Source organism: Galeopterus variegatus, unplaced genomic scaffold (genome assembly GCF_000696425.1).
Source record: "Galeopterus variegatus unplaced genomic scaffold, G_variegatus-3.0.2 Scaffold446, whole genome shotgun sequence".
Taxonomy (NCBI): Eukaryota; Metazoa; Chordata; class Mammalia; order Dermoptera; family Cynocephalidae; genus Galeopterus; species Galeopterus variegatus.
In genome coordinates, this window is record NW_007726557.1 from 384357 (window position 1) to 408292 (window position 23936).

Sequence of the window (23936 nt, forward strand, 5' to 3'; positions counted from 1 at the left end):
CTTTGCGGGCGGCTCCGGCTCTTCCGGGTCCGAGTTCCCCGACACTCGGGAGGCCTGCGACACCGAGCGAGGCACGGGGGGGCCATGACGTGGCCGCGGGGCGTGGCGAGGTCCGCAGGCTGACTTCTGCCCTCGAGGCCCCTCTTCCAGGCCATCCCCGGCCCCCGCCCGCCGCCCCACCGGCGTCCCCGCGCCCCCCGCCATGACCGCGGCCGCCGCCTCCAACTGGGGGCTGATCACGAACGTAGTGAACAGCATCGTAGGGGTCAGCGTCCTCACCATGCCCTTCTGCTTCAAACAGGTGAGTCCGCGCCCCCGCCTCAGGCCGTGACAGCGGCCCGGCGGCAGGCCCAGGGCAGACGGAGCCCAGCAGGGCGGGCTTCCCGAGAGGGACAGCGCCTGGGGGCTCCGAGTTGTTTTACTTGACCCGTTATTTTTGAAAACTCTGACCTGACTGCCCTTGCATTCTGAAGCGCACAAGCCCGTCCTCCCAGGCTTGGAAATCAGATGGGGGCGTTGGTTCCAGGTGATTGAAACATTCTCCGGTGTGTGCCCCGACAGTCTGCATTTCACAGAAACTGTGCAGACTTAATCTGACCTGTGCAAATTACACCTCAGTTCAAAAAATGTGGTGTGGGCCGGCCCGTGGCTCACTTGGGAGAGTGTGGTGCTGATAGCACCAAGGCCACGGGTTCGGATCCCTATATAGGGATGGCTGGTTAGCTCACTTGGGAGAGTGTGGTGCTGACAACACCAAGTCAAGGGTTAGGATCCCCTTACCGGTCATCTTTAAAAAAAAAAAAAAAAAAGAAAAGAAAAAATGTAAGACACGAAAAGCTTGGTGTCCTTCCAACATTGAATACCATGGAAAGAAAGTGGCCACTTCTATGGTGGCTTCTGTTTAGGTAACCCACAATCAGGCATTCCGTGTTCTGGGAAAGGGAGGCGGACTGGCTCCCCCACTCAGTATCATAGGAGGGCCCAGCAGTGGGACCAGGACAAGGGCAGGTGGCAGAGACCTGAGGGCACCCACCGGTCACAATCTGGTGAAACCAAACAGGTGGAAACATGAAAACAGGATGGACGTTTTGGAACAGAAAGTGGGGGCTGGTATTTTAATTTTAGATTAACAAACACTATACGTTTTTTTTTATTTAGCGTCTTTGGGGCAAAAATATTAAAGTTTTTTTTGATCTGCGAATTTTTGATCCCCTACACAGAGCTCTCAGCTTGCCCTGGGTGAGAATGCATTTAGAATTCCTGTGTTATCTTTTATTTCCTATTTTTCCACAAACTATTGATTGATTGATTGACTTGGTGTTGTCAGCACCATGCTCACCTATTGAGCTAACCAGCCATCCCTATATAGGGATCCGAACCCATGGCCTTGGTGTTATCAGCACCACACTCTCCCGGGTGAGCCAGAGGCCGGCCCTATTTTTTATTTTTTGGTAGCTGGCAGGTACAGGGATCCAAACCTGTGACCTTGGGGTCATAAGGCTGTGCTCTAACCGGCTGAGCTAACCGGCCAGCCCCATTTAGGGCTGTGTGAGTTGTTTGAGTGATGTGGTTGGTGAGTACGTTGGAGGCAAGACAGGACCAGATGTCTCTAGAGCCCCACGGGCCACCTCTGTGTCTGGACATTGTGAATCCCAGCTTTGTGTCGGCCACCAACGGGGTTTTTCTGGAACGACTACATGACCCAGTGTCCACTGCGATGTGCCCAGCAGCAGAATTGCATCCTGGGATGTCCTGCATCGGCATGTCAGCTGCTGTCTCCCTTGACGCCTGTCTGTGAAGTGCCACTGTGGATGGGTTTAGATACCTGTGAAGATATGTTTTAGAGCCTAGATGATTCAGCTGTCCCTAGACTTGGAAGGCCTGTGTATGGTAGGCACTAGGCCCCTGCCAGAGCATGTAAAGATGAGACCGGCAGAGACCTGCTGGAAGGAGCCTACAACTTAGTGCGGGAGCCCCGTGCACAAGCAAAGGACTAGACGGAGGGTCAGCCACGCTCCTTGGACTCCGCGTCTTCTCCATGGGAAGCTCCTTCGACTAAAGTGCAGCGTGAGGCCAACAGGCAGTTTAGGGATGTGTGTGTTTAGTGTTTGGCAGCCAAGTCATTAAAAACAGCTGTTGGTTTAGTGTTTTGTTTGTTTTTTGTTTTGAGTAGTCTTGATACTTTAAAAAATATATAAACATTTATTGAAGTTTAACATGCAGGAACATGCACCTGCTTTAGGTGTATTCTTGATGAATTTTCATAAAGTGAACAAACACACATAACTACTCCCAAATTAAGGAGCGGCACATTGCCAGCACCCCCACCAATTGCTCCTCCCTACCAGAGGGCCACCCCCACCTCTGGTGCCATAGGTTCTTGTTGCCTGGTTCAGCTTGATGGAGATGCAGTTGGAATATGCGTGCGTTTCAGCATCTAGCTAGCATTCCCTTGTACAGATATGCCACAATTTACTTATTTTACCTTTGCGAGGCATTTGTGGTGTTTCTTGTTTGGAGCTCTTAGGATGAGCGCTGCTGTGAACACAGCTGCATGGGCTTTGGCGAGTGACTGCGTTTCTGCTGGGTGTGTGCCTTTGAGTACAATGGCTGGATCACAGAGTGTGCGCATGTTCAGCCCTAGTAGATGCTGCCACGAGTTTCAGCATGGACGTACCAAGGTATCAGAGGATGCTCTATATCCTTGGTAGTATCTGATATTCTTTGTCTTTTCCATTTGAGCCATTCTGCTGAGTGGTGATAGTTCATTGTGGGTTTCTTTTTTTTAATCGATAGGCTATTTATTTGAGCAGTTTTAGGTTTATAGAACAATTGGATGGGAAGTACAGAGAGTTCCCATGTACCCCCTCACTTTCTCTCCACCGTTTCCCATATTATTAACATCTTGCACTAATGTGGCGGTACTGATGTTTATTTTATTTTTCAGTTTATTTTTTTCATTGTACATGTTTATAAAGTACAGTTCGTTGTTTCAGTACATGCATGTATTGTATAATGATCCAATCAGAATAGTTAGTATACCTGTCACCTAAATATTTACCATTTCTTTGTGGTTATAACATTCAAGATCCTCTTTTCTGGCTATCTTGAAATAAACAATACAATATTGTTAGCTGTGGTCACCCTGGAGCACCAGAGCTTATTCTTCCGTCTAACTGTAACTTTGTACCGTCAGCACCACGCCCACCCAGTGAGCAACCGGCCATCCCTATATGGGATCCGAACCCATGGCCTTGGTGTTATCAGCACCGCACTCTCCCGAGTGAGCCACGGGCTGGCCCCCGGGTTCTATGGGTTTTGATGTATGTGTACAGTCTTGTAACCACCACGGTTAAGACACAGAACAGTTCCATCACTCCAAAAAGTCACCTGGTGCCCCTCTTGTCAGCCACTCCCCATCCCCAGCTCCCGGCCACACCGACCTGTTCTCTGGCCCTACAGTTTTGCCTTTTCTGAATGTCCTGTAAACAGAGTCACACTGTGTGTAGCATTCTGAGTGGAGCGCCATTCACTGCACAGCACATTTGAGGTGCACCCACGTTGCTGCGGGTGTTGGTATGTAGTTCATCCCTTTTTGCTGCTGAGTAATATTCCACTGTATGGACAGACCACAGTGTGTTTATCCATTCACATGCTGAAGGACATGTGGGCTGTTTGCTCAGGTCTTGGATTACGGACGAGCCTACTGTAAGCACTGGCACGCAGGCTTTTGCATGAGCATATTCCCTTGTTTCTCTTGGGTAAATAACTAGAAGTGCAGTTGCTGGCTCACATGGTAAGTGCCTGTTTGATTTGTAAGAAAGGTGTAAATGTTTTCAATCTCTTCCTCCTAGAATGTGTTTACCACTCCTGGCTGTTGATCCAGGTGGCTAAAAGGCAGTGCACTGCAGGGGGTGCGTAGAGGACTGGGAAAGCCAGTTGTGGGCAACAGCCAGCTGTCCAGAAGGACCCGCGGAGGGGGCCAGGAAGGAAACAGTGTCCTTGGTGCTCCTTCAAAACACACAGGTCTTAGGTTGCAGACAGAGCCTGTGGCCGCCACATCCAGGGAAATGGGCCCTTTTGGAGATGGGAAGTATCACTCGTGGACAGGAGGGTGGAACAGAGTGGAGAGGTTTTCAGGAGCCACGTAAATGCTGTGTGGACAGAGCCTGTGGCCGCCACATCCAGGGAAATGGGCCCTTTTGGAGATGGGAAGTATCACTTGTGGACAGGAGGGTGGAACAGAGTGGAGAGGTTTTCAGGAGCCACGTAAATGCTGTGTAACGTGTGAGGTAGATACCTGGAAGTGTCTGGTTTTGCGAACGTCTCATTTTCTTCCCACCCTCTAGTGTGGCATTGCCCTGGGGGCCCTGCTCCTGGTCTTCTGCTCCTGGATGACGCACCAGTCCTGCATGTTCTTGGTGAAGTGCGCCAGCCTGAGCAAGCGGAGAACCTACGCGGGCCTGGGTGAGGAGCTGGGCCCCGGTGCGGGCTCTCTAGACTTGGGGGTGTGGGCCTTCTCTCTTCTATTGAGTTATTTATTTTTCTTCTACTGTATTCTTAGTTTCTTGGACAGCAGTTCTTTTTCTTATTTTAAAATTTAATGCGATTTTTAAATGTTAATGTAATCACACGCATCCACATTGAAGTGATACAGAAAGATGTGAGGTCCCCTGTTGTCCTTGCCCCCGTCCCTCCTTGAGCAGATGCCCATACTCAGCAGACGCAGCTGTTCTCAGTTCACTCGCTGTGCAGCTCCCCCGGGCGCCGTTGCCCGCCTCTGGAGCTGCCCGAAGGGCGTCACACCACTCCCCGCTACTTGGACTCCTGTGGAGGAAGCTGTCGTCAGGCCCAGGCGTGTAGCTGGGATCGAGTAACCCATCTCCCCCATGGCTTTCTCTACTGATTTTCTGTGGCTGCAGGTTCGTTTCCTTTAGTTCTCTCTATCTGCTGTTAACGTGATTTCAGTCCAGAGAGAAGGCTGCACTTTCTACTTCAGTTATGTTTGGAATATTTTCTAGATAGTTTGGCTTCTAGGGCTCTGTCCCTGTCTTTCCTATCTGCCTTGGGCCGGTGTGGAAGCCCGAGCTCTCTGCCTGCCTCTGCCCAGGCTCTACACTGGGGATTTTCGGTATGGGTGTTGAAATCCAGCATAGGTGTTGTCAATAGTTGGCTCTGTGGGTGTCTGGGGAAAATTCCTGGCCTCCCGATGAAAGCTCCTGACTCTCCAGCCAGTGTGTGGCCAGGATGCACACAGAGGGCCAGTGCAGCCCTGGGCTCACAGCTCTCATGGGGAGGGAGGAAATGGTGTGTGGAGTTCCGGGGGCCAAACAAAATAAAAACATCTGCACAGCCCACACGGAAGGGCTTCTGGCAGCATGGCCTCTCATGTCCTCCCAGTCTATCTGCTTTGCGTTGGCATCGGGACACTTGTGTCTGCTTGTGACCTTAGAACCAGAGGGATGCTTTCCTCCTCTTCTCTTTTTCGACATGAGTGGTGCTTTCAGCCTTTCAGTGCTACACGTGAGGTAGAGAAGTTTATCAGCCGACTTAGCCCACAGTGAAATGGCCTCATTCAGCTTGGGGTGAAATGTCCCCCACCAGAAACCAGGAGGTAAGGTGCTTGGGTGGGCCCTTCTTGGTCCACAGAGCCATGGCCTGTGGGTGACCCTTTTTCCCTGCTGAGGTCTCTGAATGGGCTTCCTATAGCAGAGGCCCCAACTCAAGAGCTTGGCTGTATCCCCAAAGAAGCCCGTGAAACCCTAGGCTGGGCAGGCCATAGTTTCTGATAGCTGGCTGTCTGACTGTTCTTCAAAAGTCCCTTAGAAGTCAAACCGGTTGGTTTGACTAGAAGTGGAAGATTGAAAGAAAATTGCCCAGTGGCACCCTCTATGCTGGCTGCCAGGGGCCTTGGCCTTTAATCTGCACGGGGCGACTACAGCCCAGTTCTGCCAGCTAGGGACAAAAAAGATTCCAAAACATTCGTGGTCTCAGGTTACATGAGCCCCAAACAGATGGCTCAGCTGCGTCAGCTCCCAGGTGGACCTCCCGAGCCCAGTCTGTTCCACATCAGGTCCCTGTGTCTTGGCTCAGCTCAAAAATGGAGTGGGATGGTGCCGCTGCCTGCCCAGGCGAGGTCTTCCTACAGAGCGGGCAGTGGTCATTCCTCACTTCCTGCCTTTCCAGGAGGGCTGGGCCCTCTCCTGTCACTTGCACTTAGTGAGGGGATCTTTCTCCCCAGTCCCTGGTCATCCTAGGTGAGAGACACCTCCAGGAGCTGCACTGCGGCCCAAAGGGTGGGCCTGGAAGGATTGCCCCTCCCTGCATCCTGGTGCAGCAAGGCAGATGCTTAAACATGCCTCATTTGTGGGTGTGTGGGCATTGAGCAGCTGTCCAGGTGGGGAGATGGGTAGATGGCCTTTGTCCAGACCTGGAGACCGCATAGAGGGTGATGTGGAAGTTTCTAGAGTGGCAAACATGCCTCCAACCTGTAGCCTGTTTAAACTGCACGCATGCCACCAATGGCTGGAAGGTTTTCTGATGACATGTGCCAGTGCTGGCTGCACTGTGCGTGTGCGCTTGTGCCAGTTTCTCAGTTTGGTTAGCCCGTGGAATTGATCACTTACCGCTCGACACCGCCCCTCTTGGAGAGTCACAGCACCAGCAGGTTTTTTGTTGGTGGTGTTTGTGTATTTATTTGTTCTGTTTGCTTTTGTTGGTTGTGGGCTGTTTTTGTAGTTTTTATATAAAAACTTCTCACCTGCTGCTTCTTGCCCTGCTTGTCCCACTTTCACATAGTTGTTTCCAAATCCCATGTTCAGCAGATACATCAGCTATTCAGCCTCCTCCTGAGCCTCAGCCCTGCACCAATGAGAGTGGTGGCCCAGGCCCAGCCACGTGGGTGCGGCTGGCAGCGCCTCCCAGGCGGCAGGGGCCCTTGGGCATCTACCTTGCCTCTGAGTTCTCAGTCGTGAGCAGTGACGGGGCTGGTGTCGTGTCTGTGATACCTGCACCGGAACTGCCCTGGCCAGCTGCCGCCCCTTCCTGGGCCTGGGCTGGGCCTGCAGAGGTCACTGTCCACAGTGGTCTCTCTTCCTCCCTGCTCGTCCTGGGGCTTGTGACCCCTGCACATGCTGCTTGGCTTGGGAAATAGGGTTGTAAAACCATGCTTCCTAGCCCCCACGGTTCTTGACAGCTTCCCCACCCATCCTTTATCCCACAGATGTCTATTGCACACCTGCCCTGTGACACCAGCAGCAAGGAGGCCAATGGCACCCACTCCTGATTCCTGGAGTGGTTGGCTTGGGAAATAGGGTTGTAAAACCATGCTTCCTAGCCCCCACGGTTCTTGACAGCTTCTCCACCCATCCTTTATCCCACAGATGTCTATTGCACACCTGCCCTGTGACACCAGCAGCAGGGAGGCCAATGGCACCCACTCCTGATTCCTGGAGTGTACCTTGATAAGCATCCAGGATTCCATGTAAGGATCAGGCTCAGGGTTAGTTTTGTTAGGTGAACTTGAGAGGTGCCAGGCACCTTTAACTTGTCAGTCCAGGAAAGGCCAGAGTGGCCCCTGGAGGCAGGAGCCTCTGCTTCCACAGACCGGTGGAGTCAGAGGCCAGCACTCTGGGTTTGGCAATGCCACGCCCTTCCTAAATAGTTTAAAAGTAGATGGGGTGTCCTTTGTCATTCATACCCACTGGTCTGTGTGTTTCCTGCTTTCCAAACCCCACTGGATGTCCTTTGGCCCCCATGCAGGGTGGGAACGAGGTCAGGAAGCCAGGGCTAGGATGGGGCTGGAGCCACCCTGTCACAGGCACCTCCTTTCTGGTTGCTCTCTGGAGAGTGGAACTTCCCTTTGCCCTGGTCTGGCTGGACTGTGGGGAAAACGCTGGTGGACCGAATTGCCATGAAGGTCCTGGGAGAGAGCTTGCTGAGTCAGCTTGTAGCTTCTCATCTGCTGGAAATAATTCCTTGTCAGGAGGGAAGGCTGATGGCTGCTCCCCATGGTAGGTTGCAGCAATGGCGCCATTTGTCAGCACGGCTCCTCGACTGTTCACCCTGGACCCCGCACACCCTTGTCCCCCCCTCCCAAAGTGCCGCACTCTGAAGGATTCTCTAAGTTTTTTTTTTTGGTAAATCGCAACCCAAGTGTGAAAATAAGAGCCCTCCCGCAGAGTCCCTTTGGCGAGGCTGCGAGAATTGGGCATCCTGGGGCTGGGACCCACCCCCTGGGGGCTCTGGCTGATGCCTTCGGGCTCTCAGCGAGGGCCGGGTAGGCACTGGTTCAGCAGCCTCCTCCATGAAAAACAACCTAGCTGTGTCTCTCTCTTGCTTTGTTCTCGTTTTATGTGGTTTCATTTGTGGATACTAGACCTAAAAAAAGCATGGGGACCAGAACTTTAAAATATCCCCCTTATGCCTACGAAACTCTAGACCAACGGATTGTTGTCAAATTGCCTTTCAGAGCATCATGCGGTGGCTTTTTTGCTTCTCACTCTGCGGGACTGAGTGTCCGTTCTCTTTTCTTTTGCACTAGCGTTCCACGCCTATGGGAAAGCCGGGAAGATGCTGGTGGAGACCAGGTAACTGGAGTGCCTCTGTGTACTCTTTTCTCCATGAAACTAGGGACTGTCACCAGGGGGGCGGCTTCTGTCACATGAGACTGCCTTATAACTTATGTTACTAAGTTGAAAGTCCAATTTGTTGTACCCTTAAAATGATTAGTGTCAGGCTGAAAGCCTTATTTAAGTCTTACTAAGAAAAATACAAAAATGGAAAGCGTGGAGAGCACAGTGAAGCAGCTCTCCCTCCGTTGCAGTTCATCTCGTGGTGTTCTTTGAGCTGTACCCTCCCCCAACACTGCTGCATAAAGGTGGCATTAAGTTGAAAATGTCATATTTTCCTTCCTTTGGAGTAAAATTTTATGAGATGAAAAAATTGCTGGGAAATTGCACTTTTAGGGTTCTAAATTAAGGGAATTGTAAACTCGAAAGAACAGCCCTTTTTGAAAGCAGTTGATTGTCTTTTTAACTTGTCTAACATGGCAGTGCGTTTTGTAGCACCTGAAAGAACTTTTAGAACCTCCTGTGGAGAGAAAAATATAATACCACATAAAGAAAAGTTTAGTGTTATTCAATAATCATTCCAAGTAAAACACAAACTCCATGGGACACACCCATGTCCTGTAAACTGCAGAATGGTGGTAGTCGAGCCCTGTCGTTGAGCCCTGCCACTGGGTGGCCCCTGCCGGGCGTGCAGCGTGCCGTCCAGGGCTGTGAGCGCCCGAGCCCTGGCTCGCCCATGACCGGACACCATACTCCTTGAAAATACTGTTTCAAACCCGTGGTTTCCTTCTTTGTAGCATGATTGGGCTGATGCTGGGGACCTGCATCGCGTTCTACGTTGTGATTGGCGACTTGGGGTCCAACTTCTTTGCTCGGCTGTTTGGGTTCCAGGTAAGGGCACTTCAGGTGTTCTGGTTTACTTGAACACGTGTGGCTGTGCCTGTGGTAGCTCCCTGACTCACCTGTGAGCCCGGGCGTGGGCCAGTGCAGTTGGTTAGAAGTTCCCGCTGTGCCCTGCTGTCAGTTGAGGTCCAGTGGGCTGGAGCACAGGGGACTTGCTGGGGTAAGGTCCAGGAAAGGTATCAGGAGAGGAAGCAACAGCAGGCAGAAGCCTCTGGGCCGCAGTGTGAGTCTGTTGCTGTGCCAGGGGAGGGTGGGACCGGCTGCAGACCAGGGTGGAGCTCAGAGGATGTCTCAGCCAGCCAGGCCACCCATCAGGACAGAAGCAGCTGGGCCCTCGTGTGTCTGTGTGCTTGGCTGTCAGCCAGAGCTTCCTGGGGAGCTGTGCTTCACCACACTGGGTAGGTCTGAAGGCACAGCACTGGGACTATTGGACTCACGCTCCTCTCAGCTGCAGGGACATTAGTGTGGCATCCTCCCTGCTTGCCACCCCTACCACTGAGGGATCCCCTGGCGAGCTGGGCCGGGCTCAGCTTTCCTCCTCTGCCAGGAGCAGAGTGCCTTGCTGCATGGGGCAGGAAGGGCTGGCTGAGGGGTGGGTGCCATGGCACTGAGCATCTTCTCTGTGTCAGAGTCCCTCAGCATTTGCATCCCAACAGGGTAGAGCAGGATTTCAGTGTAGAAAGACCATAGTTGAGGAGAAGGAGGGGTGGTCTTCCTTGTGAGTGGAACATGGCAGATGTGCACATGGATGGAGAAAATTCCCGGGAGCCCCCGTGAGCATGGCCCCTGGCCTGTGCTGCACGTTTCACTGTGGACGTCCTGGAGCCACGGTCAGTCCTGCCCTCAGGCCCTTGTGCCTTCCCTCCCCTCCAGCCGTGGCTGCATGGGAATTGTGGGAGAGACACTGCTGCTGCCAGCCGTGGTCCCACACAGACCCTCCCATTCAGTCCTGCCCTCAGGCCCTTGTGCCTTCCCTCCCCTCCAGCCGTGGCTGCATGGGAATTGCGGGAGAGACACTGCTGCTGCCAGCCGTGGTCCCACACAGACCCTCCCATAGGAGCAGAAGCATTCAACCCACAGCAGCGCAGCCACACACAGAACTGTCTCTGCTCTCGTCCCCCGTTGGCGTGTTGTCAAAGGTTTCCCCTGAGTGTGCGGTGCTCCCATGCCAAGAAGCATGGTGGGTTTGGGATAAATACGTAGGGATTTGGAGCTGGGGAGAGAGTGCTGAGGGACATTTTTGAAGGGTCTTGGTGGGGCTCTGATGTCCACTAGCCAGGTGCTGCAGGCTCTGAGTGAGGAGATGGAGAGTCAGGGGTGTTGCTGCTGCCAAGCTCAGTGTCAGATATTTCCAGCCTTTGCATGTTCTGCTGTAATAAACACCAGATTAGTTTTCAGGATTAGGATTGCAACACTGCCCTCCTTCTTGAAGCCAGGTCGGCTTTGAGGTCACAATGGAGGGAAATGGGCCTTGTGGTGGGCTCCTTTGGGCTCCCGCTGCCCCCATCAGCGCAGGCGTGGAGGGTGGGCCTGGCACCAACTGCCCAAGGCCGCGCAGACTCAGAGCTGCTCCCATCGCATTCCTTCCCTGTGGTAAGGGAGACAGCTGTCCTGCTCCAGCTGCTCTGGCTCTGGGGTTGGGCTGGACCCTGCGGGGGCAGAGATCAGCGCACAGCACGGCAGCCACGAGGGCAGCTTCGGGGGGAGTGTGCAGCCTCGAGCCCCGCCGGCGTTATGCTCTGGGTGCTGCTGGTTCTCTGGGCCGTGGGCGCTTCCATCCCCACAGCAAAGAGGAGCCCCCGCTGGTGAGTGATTCCCTTCCAGGTGACCGGCGCCTTCCGCGTGCTCCTGCTCTTCGTGGTGTCCCTGTGCATTGTGCTCCCGCTCAGCCTCCAGAGGAACATGATGGCCTCCATCCAGTCCTTCAGTGCCATGGCCCTCATCTTCTACACTGTGTTCATGTTCGTGGTGAGTCTGCAGTGCTCGTGAGCGGCCGTGGTGCTGTGTGAAGGGCTGCTCACAGCATGCTCTTTTCTATGGCTACACAGGGTCTGTGCCCGGGTCTGGTTTAGCCACCCGCTGCTTCTTGGGAATTACAAAAAAGTGGCTTGACGCCTGGGGAATGTGTCAGAATTACTAGGACGGCTGAGGAGGACCATGGGGCAGGTGGGCTACCTGATCTCAGGCTAGGATGCCAGGAGAGGCCGAGGGCTCAGGGTGGAGGGGCTCCAAGGCCAGGGTCACCTCGTTTAGGCTCTTGGAAGTAAAGGTGTAGCATCCACTTGTTTTATGGAAAGACATTTTATGTGGGATTTGTGACCAAGAGTCATGATGCCAGTGCTTTGGCACAAGGTGGCAAGTTGTCTTTCTCAGTGAGCATGTATAACAGGCTGGCCCGGAGGGCCATGCGTGCAATTGACACCCTTAGGGCCCTGTGCCAGGGCCTGCCTGCATGGGCCCCGAGCCCCCGGGACTGCCCATTCACTGGCAAGGTCAGTGATGATCCTTCCTGAGGGAACAGAACCTGTATGTCTTTGTAGTGGGTGTGCGCTGGCAAGGCTGCTGGTGGCTGTGGGAGCCACAGTTCTCCAGTGCTCCCTGGCTCTCTGTGCGGGGACCAGGAGCGAGAGTGCCCCTTACTCTTCAGATAGCCATGTCCTTGGTGGGTTGGTCTTCTGAAATATGTCCATGTCTGGGACAGTACAGGACCAGGGAAGGACTTCTCCATATTGAGCGACCATCCTCTGTAACTTGATGGAACCTGGAGCCAGGTGCAGCGAGCAGGGTGTCACTTCTGTGTGTGCCGAGCGACCCCTGCACAGGCAACTGCTCCAGAGTGCCCAGGAGACCCCCTGTAGCCTGCACCCTTCCACCACCCACCACACAGACCCTTGTGCTCTGAGGCTGGGGACTGGGAACACTGGAAAGTGCAGTCCCTGGCCCCTCCAGCTGACGGTACCAGGCTGCGCTGGCGAGGCAAGCGGCACCCACACTGTGGAGCCAAAGCCTTCCCTCCCCACAGCAGCACCTAGGCCGGGGTGGCCGTCCTGCCGGCTTTCTGACCTGTCCGTGTGCTCTTTTCTCCCCTCGGTACAGATCGTGCTGTCCTCTCTCAAGCACGGCCTCTTTGCCGGGCAGTGGCTGCGGCGGGTCAGCTATGTCCGCTGGGAGGGCCTCTTCCGCTGTGTCCCCATCTTCGGCATGTCCTTTGCCTGTCAGTCGTAAGTACCACCACCGCCGGGGGCCCTGCGTGTGGGGCTCTGTAGAGGTGGTCAGAGACAATCCGCTGCTGTGTATGCATCTTCCATTGTTCGTTAGTGGCTGTGCAAGAGTGACGTCTCGTTCCATTGTGACCTTTTCCCTCCAGGCTGAGGGAGAATGTCGTGTTTTCATCGGGAGGTATGCTGACTGTATGCCTAGCTGTGCTGCTGGGCCTAGCTGGCAAGAGCGCCTGACTTGCCAGATGCCCCGTGAGAGGAGGGCTGGCGGTGGGGTGCGGCAGCAACCCAGCCATCTGACTGCACAGTCCCCAGTGCCCTGCCAGACTTAGCTGCTCTTCTGAGAACGTTGGAAGGGAACTCGCACACACGTTGCCTTCAGACTGCTGCAGTGACGCTTTTGTGGGTGTTGTGCACATGTGCTTGTGTGAGCTGTCTCTGGCACTCAGGGCTCTGCAACTGCAGATCAGGCGCTCCCTAACTCCAGCAGCATCACTTTCTCCACCAAGATGACAGGAGCGTGTCACTTCTGCAGGCCTGAAAACAGTAACCGGCTGGAAAGGGGCGTAAATCCAGCGCAGCCGGGAAAGACCATCGCGTACGGGGTGGGTCTGGCAGAGTGGCCCCACTATGTTAGTGGCACATATTGTGCCAATCGTGCATAGTGTGACAGAATTTGTTCCTGCCGCTGTTTACACCCACATGCAAGATCCAAGTCATTCCCCACTTACTGTCTGTCTCTTGGCAGCTCGGTCTCCACCAGAATGCACTCCAGTCTTGCTGTTTAGTGTCCCCATTATAATCAGAGACAGACGTTTTATTCTTTTATCACATACTGAGTTACCAGTTATCCCTTTTGTCAGCGTGTTTGCTTTTTTTAAAATAAACCTGAGGTTGGGCTTTTTTGGCGGTGGATGCGTAGTAGCCAAGTCACAGGTGTTGGTGTGGTTCCCAGGTCAGATGGCAGGTTACGGAAGGGTTGGTGTGCAGGCTGGCCAAGTGCGGGTCTCACTCTGCCTCTCCCTGAGGGCGTCTGGGCCTCCAGGCCAGTCCCTACTTCTCTACACGCTGGCCGGCATGCTGACTTCCTTGTCCTTAAACACAGGAACACTTGCCAAGCTCAGAGACGGAGAGCTCCTCCCGCCCACAGGAGTGCTGTGCCAGAGTGCCTGTCTGTGTTGGGGTGACCGCCAGGCCCTCACCTCCTGTTGTTGCAGGCATGGCCAGGCCTCCTTCTGCCTCTGTGTCTGGCCCTTGCAGGACTTATGTCACGGTCGATGAATGTGTGGTTATGCAGAACTGTCACTGTGGCACTGAGCCTGCCTGCACACCTGGATCCCAGCGTGTGCGGTGGGAGAAGTGGGGTGTACACCCAGGAAAGCTCCATTTGACTCTGATAGACTCTGAGTCATGGAGCTGCTTTGTGAGGTGGGTGGTGTGGGGATGTTTTGTTGGGTGCTGGGGGCAATGGTCAAGGACCGTGCCCTCCTCCAATAGCTCCTTTGTAGGTGGCCGGGAGGTATTGTGGCTCCCACCTTCTCTCTCTCCTGGGAATGAACCAGGCACTGCTGGGGTACACTGTCAGGATTGGAGAGGAGCCTAGGACCAGCCCTCCCAGCCCTGTCATCCGCAGAGGCCTGAGACCGCAGCCCCTCCCCACAGGAGTGCAGCTTCCTTGGCAGTGACTCATCAGGGGTGTGTGCTGGCCAGGGAGGTGAGCACATGTCATGGCCTCCGATGCTGGTCCTGAAGCTGGGCTCCCTGGTGTGGACTCTGCTCCAGCCAGAGGGCTGGGCAGCACCGAGCAGTTCGGGCTGTGACCGGCATCATCCCGGAGCAGTGGGCTCCTGAGCTGTGCGCACAGCGTATGGCTGCTTGGTGCCCTTCTAGCCTGGCCGAGGGGGGGCACCCATTCTGCAGCGTCCCCTGACCACTATGGGAGGCCCTCCTGCTGAAGGCCCAGTGGGCATCATGCCATGAGCCCAGAGCAGAGCGGGTGTCGGCTTAGACTAGAGTGGCCTTCCCGCTTGTTCTGGCCTGTTTGCTAAATGTTTAGCAGAGTCTGGGTGTCTCCTTTGTTTCACTTTCACTTTTTAAAAGGCAGTTTGAGATTGGCTTTGCTGACCATTGTGCTCGTCTGGCACTGGCTGTGGGTTTGCTGCGTCTTGGCATTCTCCCTGCCTCCTGCTATGCCTTTGCGCCTTTGAGCCCCACCTGGAGCCCACGACATGCGGGAGTGCGGCCACTCGACTACTGCCCCAGTCTTCACTCAGCCCAGGGCACAGCTACCCCCTTTCCAGGCTGCACGCAGACCCCCACACCCCAGCTGGGCCCTCTCCCTTCCTGTCTCAGCTACGCCACTCCCAGGTGCCCAGGTCCCTGCATGGCCCCCTCAGACAGGCCTGCTGCCCATGTCCACAGAGAAGCCTGGGGACTTGCTGTTTGTGGAGAACCTGCACAGGGCTGTCACACCCCCACCTGGCCAGTGACTTGCCCCCTGACCAGTAGCACCACACTACCAGCAGGGCTGGGGGACAGAAGCCCGTTTTCTCATCATACACGCGAGGCTGCAAGGTGGGAAACGCTCCTGGGCCCTCTCCTTGTTGGGGGCCGACTGTGCCCATGCCTGTGCTGAGGCTCTGAGGTGGCCGCCACCTGGCTAGGGCCGTGCAGGTCCAGCTTCCATCTTCTGACAGCGATGTACGATTGGCCACCTGTGTCCCTAGTAAGTGGGGATGGCTGCTTTGTTCTCGGCGCTGGTCCCAGGAGCAGGTGGCCTTTCCTCCTGGGGCGCCTGTGCCGCATCTGCACAGGGCATATTCTGGGGATGTTCTGGGGGCTGTGGTGACACTGGTACATCACTGTGTCACGCTCTGCTGGCCTCACACTGTGAGTCACGTGAGGTGAGCGTGCAAGAAGGAAGGTTCAAGAGACTCGCCTAGGCGCCTGCAGCTGGCGTGGTGGGGGGGCTCCTGGGAACCTGCTTGTGAGGTAGCTTGTTTTTACACAGCCAGGTTCTCCCTACCTATGACAGCCTGGACGAGCCGTCGGTGAAAACCATGAGCTCCATATTTGCCTCCTCCCTCAACGTGGTCACCGCCTTCTATGTCATGGTAGGAACCTTCCCTTCCCCTCCCCCTCATGTCGGAGCAGTGTCCCTGTGGATACTACTGTCCCCAGCCTCTTGTGGTCCTTCAGGAAACACCTTGTGCCTGGGGCCCCTCCCAGCGTGGCTGTGGCCTGTCAGAGCCACACAGAGAAAGGCCCGCTGTGGCATCAGGGTGACCACACCCGTAGCCCTGCTGTTCCCAGCCAGCCTCCTGCCACTGCTGCCTGGGTATGAGGGTGACTCCCCTTCTGAGGAGCTCACACTCTGTCACGGGGCTGCACCCTGATTGCTTAAGCTGGGTGACTGTTCCCACCTTCTCTCCAAGACTTTTGATAATTCACCATAACGTTGGGGTGTGTCCGTTAGGGAGACTGGAAGGCGTACTTTAGTGGAGGAAGAGAGTAACCTCAAATTCCAGCCCACAGGCGCAGTTCCTGCCAGCGCTCTGGTACATTCCTCTTCCAGTCTTCTTATGGCACCTATTTGTTGTCTTTAAATAAAATAATAAATATGCTAAGACTCTAGCTCATTTCCCTGAATGTGGTGGCTTCAGCACTTGCCTGGGTCATTGCAGGGTCCCTGGCGCTCCCTGTTGATGCCGGCAGCTTATGCCACAGAGGACTGTGTGTACCCCACGGCTCCCCAGTTGGGTTTTGAAACCAGATTGAGACAGGCCCTCTGAAGGACTCGGGGCAGTTTCACACCTTCCCTTCCCGCAGGCAGCTCTTTCTTTGTCTCTGTGCCCTGCTGGCCTTGCGAGAAGGTAATTGGGCGCTTAGCTTCTGTTGATCAGAAGAGGATGTTTTATGGTAGGAGCCTGAAAGGTGCCTTTGTCCATGTGGCTCGCAGGTGTTCTGGGCGGCCATGGCCCCCCAAGCCCCCTCCACTGGCCGCCCGTCACCTCACTGCCTGTCATTCTCCCACAGGTGGGGTTTTTCGGTTATGTCAGCTTCACCGAGGCCACTGCAGGCAACGTGCTGATGCACTTTCCTTCCAACCTGGTGACGGAGATGATGCGCGTGGGCTTCATGATGTCGGTGGCCGTGGGCTTCCCCATGATGATCCTGCCCTGCAGGCAGGCCTTGAACACACTGCTTTTCGAGCAGCAGGTAGGAAACTCGAGGCGTGTCCCTGATCTTAACGTTATCTTCTACCAGCTTTTTTTTTTTTTGTCTTTTTTCATGACTGGCAACGGATCGCAACCCTCAGTGTTGCCCCCGCTCCTCGCTCAGCCAGTGAGCGGCCAGTCTGTATGTGGGATCCGAACCCTCGGCGGGAGTGCCGCCGCGCTCCCAAGCGGCGCACTATCCAGTGCGCCACCGGACCGGCCCATATCTTCTACCACCTTTGGCTGGTTCTATATTCTCCTGGGCATAGGTGCAGCCTTTCCTAGCTAAAAATAAAAAAGCTTCAATTAAAATGAAAATTTTTAATAGAGATTTTTTTTTTTTAACCAACTTTGGAACAGCTGGCACAGGGCTCACTGTCCACGTGGCCAGGCATGTGGTCATGGTAGCACTGCAGCTCTTGTCTGCTGCCTACGGACTCTGCCACTGGCCATGACAAACTCCGGCTTCACAGCAGAGGCCAAGCCAGGCAGGATTTACGGTTTTGTCGTTTGGGAGGTGAAGGCAGGGCCCGCCCATCTGGCCACAGGGTCCTCCCGTGGTTCCCCCAGCTTGGCCTCCACCGTGGGGTGCTGACATCCATCTCTCCCTGTCTGATGAAACATGCACTTCATATCTGAACAGCATTTACCTTTTTTTAAAATGAAAAAACCAGTAGTGGCATTAAAGGAAGTATTGGATCAAGAGAATGAGTTGATCCACATCCCTCTATCTTGAGGCAGACGTGGCTGCCGCTCCCTCCCCGCGGTCGCTGGCTTCTGGTTTCATAGAGGGGCAGCGGAGGAGGTCACCGTTTTCTCCCAGTGACGGCCACCAGCGCGTCTGCATGTTTCCATGGAGGTGCCGCAGCACCTCTGCTGCCTTCTCCTGCACGTCATGTGGGATGGCTGTGTCTGGCCCGTCCCCTGGCCTCTCGGGGATGTCTCGTGGCATCTCTTGCACATAGCCCCCCTTCCTCTTCTCCTGGGGTATTTCTTAGGTAAATTTCTACTGTTGGGACTCCTAGGTCCTAGACCTGATGTGCTTCCTCACTAGCCTGTGTGCAAATTATTGTCCTAAAGTCAATTTAGAAATTTGGCTCCAGCTTCCTCAGTGCACCCTGTGAAAAAGTCTATTCTGAAAACTGGGTACTTGGAAACTAGTTCTGGAAGGTTCTGTCATGGTTTCCTGGCCCAGAGACAGCCCCCACAATCAGCCGTTCCTGCGAACTCACTCACTTGACCTTCACCATGGCTTGATGGAGAGGTGCTTCTGGGGCACACGAGGAAACTGAGGCACAGAGGCTAAGTCACTTGCCTGAGGCTAAGTCACACAGCTGGGGCTGGTGAGTGGCAAAGCCAGGACTGAGCGGGCAGTCCGGCTCCAGTGTCTGTGTGCTGCACCGCCTGGGGGCTGTTGGGCAGGTGGAGTCTGAGGCCTGTGCCTTGGGCTCTGCAGCTTCACCTGAAGCCAGCGTCCCTCGTGTCCTCGCACCTGGAACGATGGAAGCCCCAGTGCTCCTGGAGGTCAGGTGGGCACCCTGGGCCTGGTTGTGTTGCATCATTTCCCTCCCCGCTGTTCTCTCCTGGACTTTGAGATTGTTAGCTGCTTGTCCTGCCTCTGCCGGGGATGATGTCACACTGCTAAGTGCGCGTGTGGGCATGCGTGTGAGGGAGGGTTCTGCCTGCACTCCGAACCCTGCAGGCTTAGCATGTGCCCAAGTCACTCGGCAGGGGTCTGTGACAGAGTCTGTGTTCCGTCCTCCCTGTTTTGGCACTTTTTAAAAATCTTTAGCGGCATTGCTCCAAAAGCAAAAAGGAAAATGGAAGGACTCAATCCTTACATCTCAGAACACGACTGCAAAGTTGACGGCCTGCACCTGGGGTTAGAAGTGCTCATGCCTTCCTGGCATGTGGAGGTGCAGGCTGAGGCTTCTGGTTAACGTTGCTCAGCCAAACCTGATTGTGCCGGTGATGCTCACCTGCCAGGTGAGCTCCCCACCCAGCCTCTGGGGAGGCTCGTCTGGTGCTCTTGGTGGAGCCCTTTAACGTGTTGCCTTGCAGGAGGGTGGTGGAGGAATCAGTCATTTCAGAACCTTTTTGTTTTATTTTCTTTCATGTAGCAAAAAGATGGCACCTTTGCTGCGGGAGGCTACATGCCTCCCCTTCGGTTTAAAGCTCTTACCCTCTCGGTTGTGTTTGGAACCATGGTCGGCGGCATCATGATCCCCAACGGTAAGTGGTTGGGTCACTCCCACAGTTGAGCTGCTCCCGCCATCGGGCCCCACCACCACTTCTCCCGCCCCTCTTGTTCTCCATTCCTGCTGGTGTTCACAGGGCCCAGGGCTCCCTGCCTTGTGTCCTAGCACTCAACCAAGAGTCTCCTGCAAAGCGAAGAAACTCCCAGGTCGTTTTCTTCTTTGGCCCACAGAGAAAGGCAGGGGATAAACTGTGGCAGTCCAGTGCAACAACAGATACACCAAAACCTGAGCAGTTGACACCTGCACAGAGGCTCCCACCCGGGGACACAGGCCCAATTTGTAACATAAATGATTATAAAGCAGCTCATTCATTACTACTGACTTGACTGACTCCTGATTTTGTTGACACATTACCAAGGAAAGAGCTGAAAGCCTTGGGTAAGATTTACGTTCTCCTCACACACCTGTTTCCTAGCAGGCAAGGCAGAGCTTATCGTCATCAGATACAGAGGGAGCTTGCAGCGCCCTCCCCCAGGTGACATCCCCACAGGCCCAGAGGTAACCTGTTCAGGCTGCTGGTAGTGGGCTGCACCCTCCCAGCATTCGAAGCTGGCTTTTACACATGTCCTGCTAGGTCACCCCCCAGGTGACTGGCCCCACAGGCCCAGAGGTAACCTGTTCAGGCTGCTGGTAGTGGGCTGCACCCTCCCAGCATTCTAAGCTGGCTTTTACACATGTCCTGCTAGGTCACCCCCCAGGTGACTGGCGAGGCAGCAAGTGGCCCATGTGGTGCGGAGCCAACATCTGATTTAGGCAGGAAGCCCTCAGTGCCCAGCTCTTTAGAGACGAACACTCATCAGAGAAGCCCCCAGCAGGCGCCAGGTACACTCTGGCCAGTCAGCGGCGCTTCGTCGGGCACTTGGCTCAGAGGTGCCTCTGCTGCCAGCTCGCACTCACATGGCCTTGGCTGCGGCGTGGCTCACTCACCTGCATGTGGTTGAATGCTCAGTGCTCCTTGCCGGAGCCTTTCCTCCCTTTCAGCTCAGCCTTTCTTGTCGCTTCTCATTCCTAGTGGAGACCATCCTGGGCCTCACGGGCGCGACGATGGGAAGTCTCATCTGCTTCATCTGCCCGGCTCTGATCTACAGGAAGATCCACAGAAACGCCCTTTCCTCCCAGGTGAGCGCTGCTCTGGCAGCCTGGATGGGTGGCCGTCTGGTCTTGGGCTGGGGAAAGGAAGAGGCAGAATAAAGCCCTAATTCAGTGCTTTCAGATGGGTTCTGACGGCTAGTTTTATTTTTCTTAGCACAAATACTATTCAGTCACATAGGTTTGAGAAACACTGGGTTATACCAAGTTGAACAGTCTGCCCTTGAGGGCCACGCCATGGCACTCACCTACATCAGGTGTTTCCCAGAGAGAGCCAACCTACCTGGGCGTCGGTTGTCTGACAGCTTCTGCGCAGAAGTGTTTCTGTGTTGTGACCGGATTGCCCGGCTGCCCCACCCCACCCATTCCCCCCGAGCCCACCACCACTGCCATCGCTGGTGTGTCCTTAGAGAGACAGTCTGCACACTTGTGTATGTGCGCACACGCTCCCGGTAACACAGCTTCCTGCTGCTCTTGCTTAAAATCCCTTGCAGGTTGCTCCACAGCCGTGCATCCAGAGCCACCTTGCTATTCTTCGCTGCTTCATAGCGTTTCACTGTAGGAAGATTCCGTGATCCCCATCTCCAGCAGAGTCACATCTCCAGTCTTTTGCTGTTGTAGACAAAACTACGATGAGTATCTGTGTACACGAGCATTTCAGTGTATTTGAAAATGTGTCTGTAGGAAGCTTTCTAGAAATGGAATCCCTGTGTCAAAGAGTGTGAGCACTGGTCCATGTGGTGGCTTTTGCCAGAGTGCCTCGCAGTGTCATGCGCACAGCCAGGCTCGGGCCTCTGTCCCTGCAGCCGGCATGCTTCAGCCTTTGTCTTTCTTGTTCCCTGGGTGAACTTGAGTGTTTTTTGTGGTTTAGAAGATGCTTGCATTTCTTCTGTGAACTGACCATGTGTTCTGCTCACTTTTTATGGAATTGAGCTTAAATTGTTGGTCTGAACTTTTTTTTGGTATATATTAGTAAATTTTTTCAAGGTATAGTACACCTACAGTAGAGCACATAATTCTTGTACAGTTTAATCAATTTTTGCAAGGTGAGCCCAGCCACAGAACCCCCATCCAGGGCAGATCTAGAACATTCCAGCACCCTGAAGCCTCCCCCAGGTGCTCATACTCACCCACCCCCAGCCCCAAAGGTTCCTGCTCTCGTCTTCCAGCATTGGAGAATGATGTTCCTGCATTCGCGTTGACGTGAGTGGCGTCTCACAACAGGCGTCCGCGTGTCAGCCTCGGGCTCAGTGTCATGTCTGAGCTCGCCCATGTTACTGCAAGGGGAAGGGCTTGCTTGTTCTCACTGCCGGGTGGTCTTCATTTACTAGTCTACCACAATTTATCCACTCTGCCACGGGAGAGCAAGTAGTTTCCAATTTCGACTGCTGGTCCAGACATTTCTTTTGGGGCCTTCATGTTTGCAGTTTTGTGGGTTATGCATTTAGGAGGAAAGTTGTCGGGTCCTGGGGTCATGTGTATTCAGCTTTAGGAGGTTCTGCCACACGGTGTTCTGGTTTCCAGAGTGGTCCCTCCAGCAGCATACAAGAGTCCACTTGACTTTACATCCACTGTCCCTTTTCCGTTTTAGTCCTTGCATGGGTGATGTGGATCAGCACCTCCTGTGAGTTTCAATTTGCAGTCCCCAGGTGACTAATGACGTGGAGCACTCTTCATGTGCTTGTTAGCCATGTGGGTGTCTTCTTTTGAGAATGCCTTCCAAGTTTTGCCTGTTTTTCTCTACTGGGTTGTCTGTCTTTTTCTTACTGGTTTGTGGGAGTTTTTAATAGATTCTAGATAGAGGTCTTTTTTTTTTTAAAAGATGACCAGTAAGGGGATCTTAACCCTTGACTGGTGTTGTCAGCACCACACTCTCCCAAGTGAGCAATGGGCCATCCCTAGATATAGGTCTTTTTTAAGAAATATATATTGCAAATGTTTTCTCTCACTCCTGGTGCTTTTCACTTTCTTAAGGACATCTTTTGGAGAACAGAAGTTCTTAATTTTAGTGTGGTCCAGTTGATTGATCTTTTTCTTTTCCTTTTTAATGTCCTATTTAAGAAATTTTTGCCTACCCCAGGGTCTTGAAGATCATTTCCTCTGTTGTATTCTAGAAGCTTTCGATTTCATCTTTCATGTTTATAGCTGCGCTTCATCTGGAATTGACTGGTTGAAGTTGGGGTGAAGGCTCACTTTCTCTATGTGGCTCTCCATTTGACCCAGCACTGTCCTTTCCCCACGGCGGCAGCGTCACTAGTTACCTTCTGTACATACGAGGCTGTTGGGCACTCCTGTGTCCACTGGTCTGCTGCTCTCTGCTCAGACCAGTGCTGCCCTGCTCCAGTTGCTGTAGCTTTACAGAAGTCTCTGTGGCAGGTAGAAGTTCTCCACTCGAGTCTTCTTCACGGCTGTACATACGAGGCTGTTGGGCACTCCTGTGTCCACTGGTCTGCTGCTCTCTGCTCAGACCGGTGCTGCCCTGCTCCAGTTGCTGTAGCTTTACAGAAGTCTCTGTGGCAGGTAGAAGTTCTCCACTCGAGTCTTCTTCACGATACTCTTTCTTATTATTGGCCCTTTGCATTCCAACTCAACTTTAAAATTGGCTTGTCAGCCTCCTTCAGATTCCTTTGAGATTTTGATCCCGCTGCATCCAACAATAGATCAAAGCATTGACGCCATCTCTCAATTTACATTTTTGCTAATTTCCATTGTGATCTCTTCTATCTTTCTGGCTTCTTTAGATTTCCAGACATTTGGGGGTTTCCCGGTAATCTCTTTTATTGATTTCAAGCTTAATCCCAGTGTGGCTGGAGTACACACACTGAGGAATTCCAGTCCTGTGACGTTTGTTGAGACTTGCTCTGTGGCCGGCGTCTGGCCTGTTATGGGGAGTGCTCAGCAGGCCATGGGTTCTGCCGTTGCTGGATGCACGTCCCAAGTGTGTTGGTCAGGTCATGTTTACAACTATGATTTTCAGGTTTTACATATTCTTACTGATTTTTTTAATCTTGTTTATCAGTTATGAGGAAGGTATGTAACTCCTACTGTGATGGTAGATTTTTTGTTTAGTTCTACCATTTTTGCTCTTTACTTTAAAGCTATGTTATTAGGAGCACACAGCTTTAAGTTAGTTATATCTTCTTGTTGAGTTGACTTTTTGCCTTGTGGAACGTCCCTTTTTGTCTTGGAACACTTCTTGGGTTTGTGTTCGCACGGGGTAGCTCTTTCATCCTTCTTTTCATGTGTGTCCTTACGTCTAGTGTCAGTCTCTTGTGACAGCGTGCAGCTGGCTGTTCTTGTCTTGTTGTTATCCATTTTGTTAACAGGAGTACTTAAGACTGTTTACAGTTAATTCAGTTACAGGATTGGGGGGACTTAACCATCTTATTCTTTTTTATTTGTCTCATCTTTTTTCTGTTTCTTTTTTTCTTGAATCAGTCAAGCATTTTAAATATTTATTCTCTTTTCCTCTCTTAGCTTGTTGGTACGTTTCTAGTCTCCTAGTGGTTGTACTAGCCAGTTAATACAAATCCTCGACTTACTCGTGTCTACTGTAAATAAGTGTTTTTTAGCCACTTCCCAGACAAGGCAAGTATCCCACAATATTTTAACTCCATCTACCCTCCTCTGGCCTTTGGTGCTGTTGGTCTTTTTTTTTTTTTTTTTTTTTTTTTTGGGGGG

At 53.4% G+C, this 23936-nt stretch overlaps 1 protein-coding gene across 2 annotated transcripts in view; it reads left to right on the top strand.

Annotated features, from left to right (window-relative positions):
- The first annotated feature begins 146 nt into the window (after positions 1–146).
- The window catches only part of SLC38A10 (solute carrier family 38, member 10), a 45518-nt gene continuing 21728 nt past the window's right edge, over positions 147–23936 (top strand). Inside the window, exons 1-10 of one of the 2 annotated variants that reach the window (XM_008568831.1) lie at positions 147–301; positions 4350–4467; positions 8543–8588; positions 9368–9461; positions 11298–11441; positions 12570–12694; positions 15702–15804; positions 16727–16909; positions 19029–19140; positions 20179–20285. In XM_008568831.1, the coding sequence (XP_008567053.1) occupies positions 203–301; positions 4350–4467; positions 8543–8588; positions 9368–9461; positions 11298–11441; positions 12570–12694; positions 15702–15804; positions 16727–16909; positions 19029–19140; positions 20179–20285 (1131 nt within the window). In that variant the 5' untranslated portion in view covers positions 147–202. The remainder of the gene's footprint in view (positions 302–4349; positions 4468–8542; positions 8589–9367; positions 9462–11297; positions 11442–12569; positions 12695–15701; positions 15805–16726; positions 16910–19028; positions 19141–20178; positions 20286–23936) is intronic. The other variant, XM_008568832.1, reaches the window with a different exon arrangement.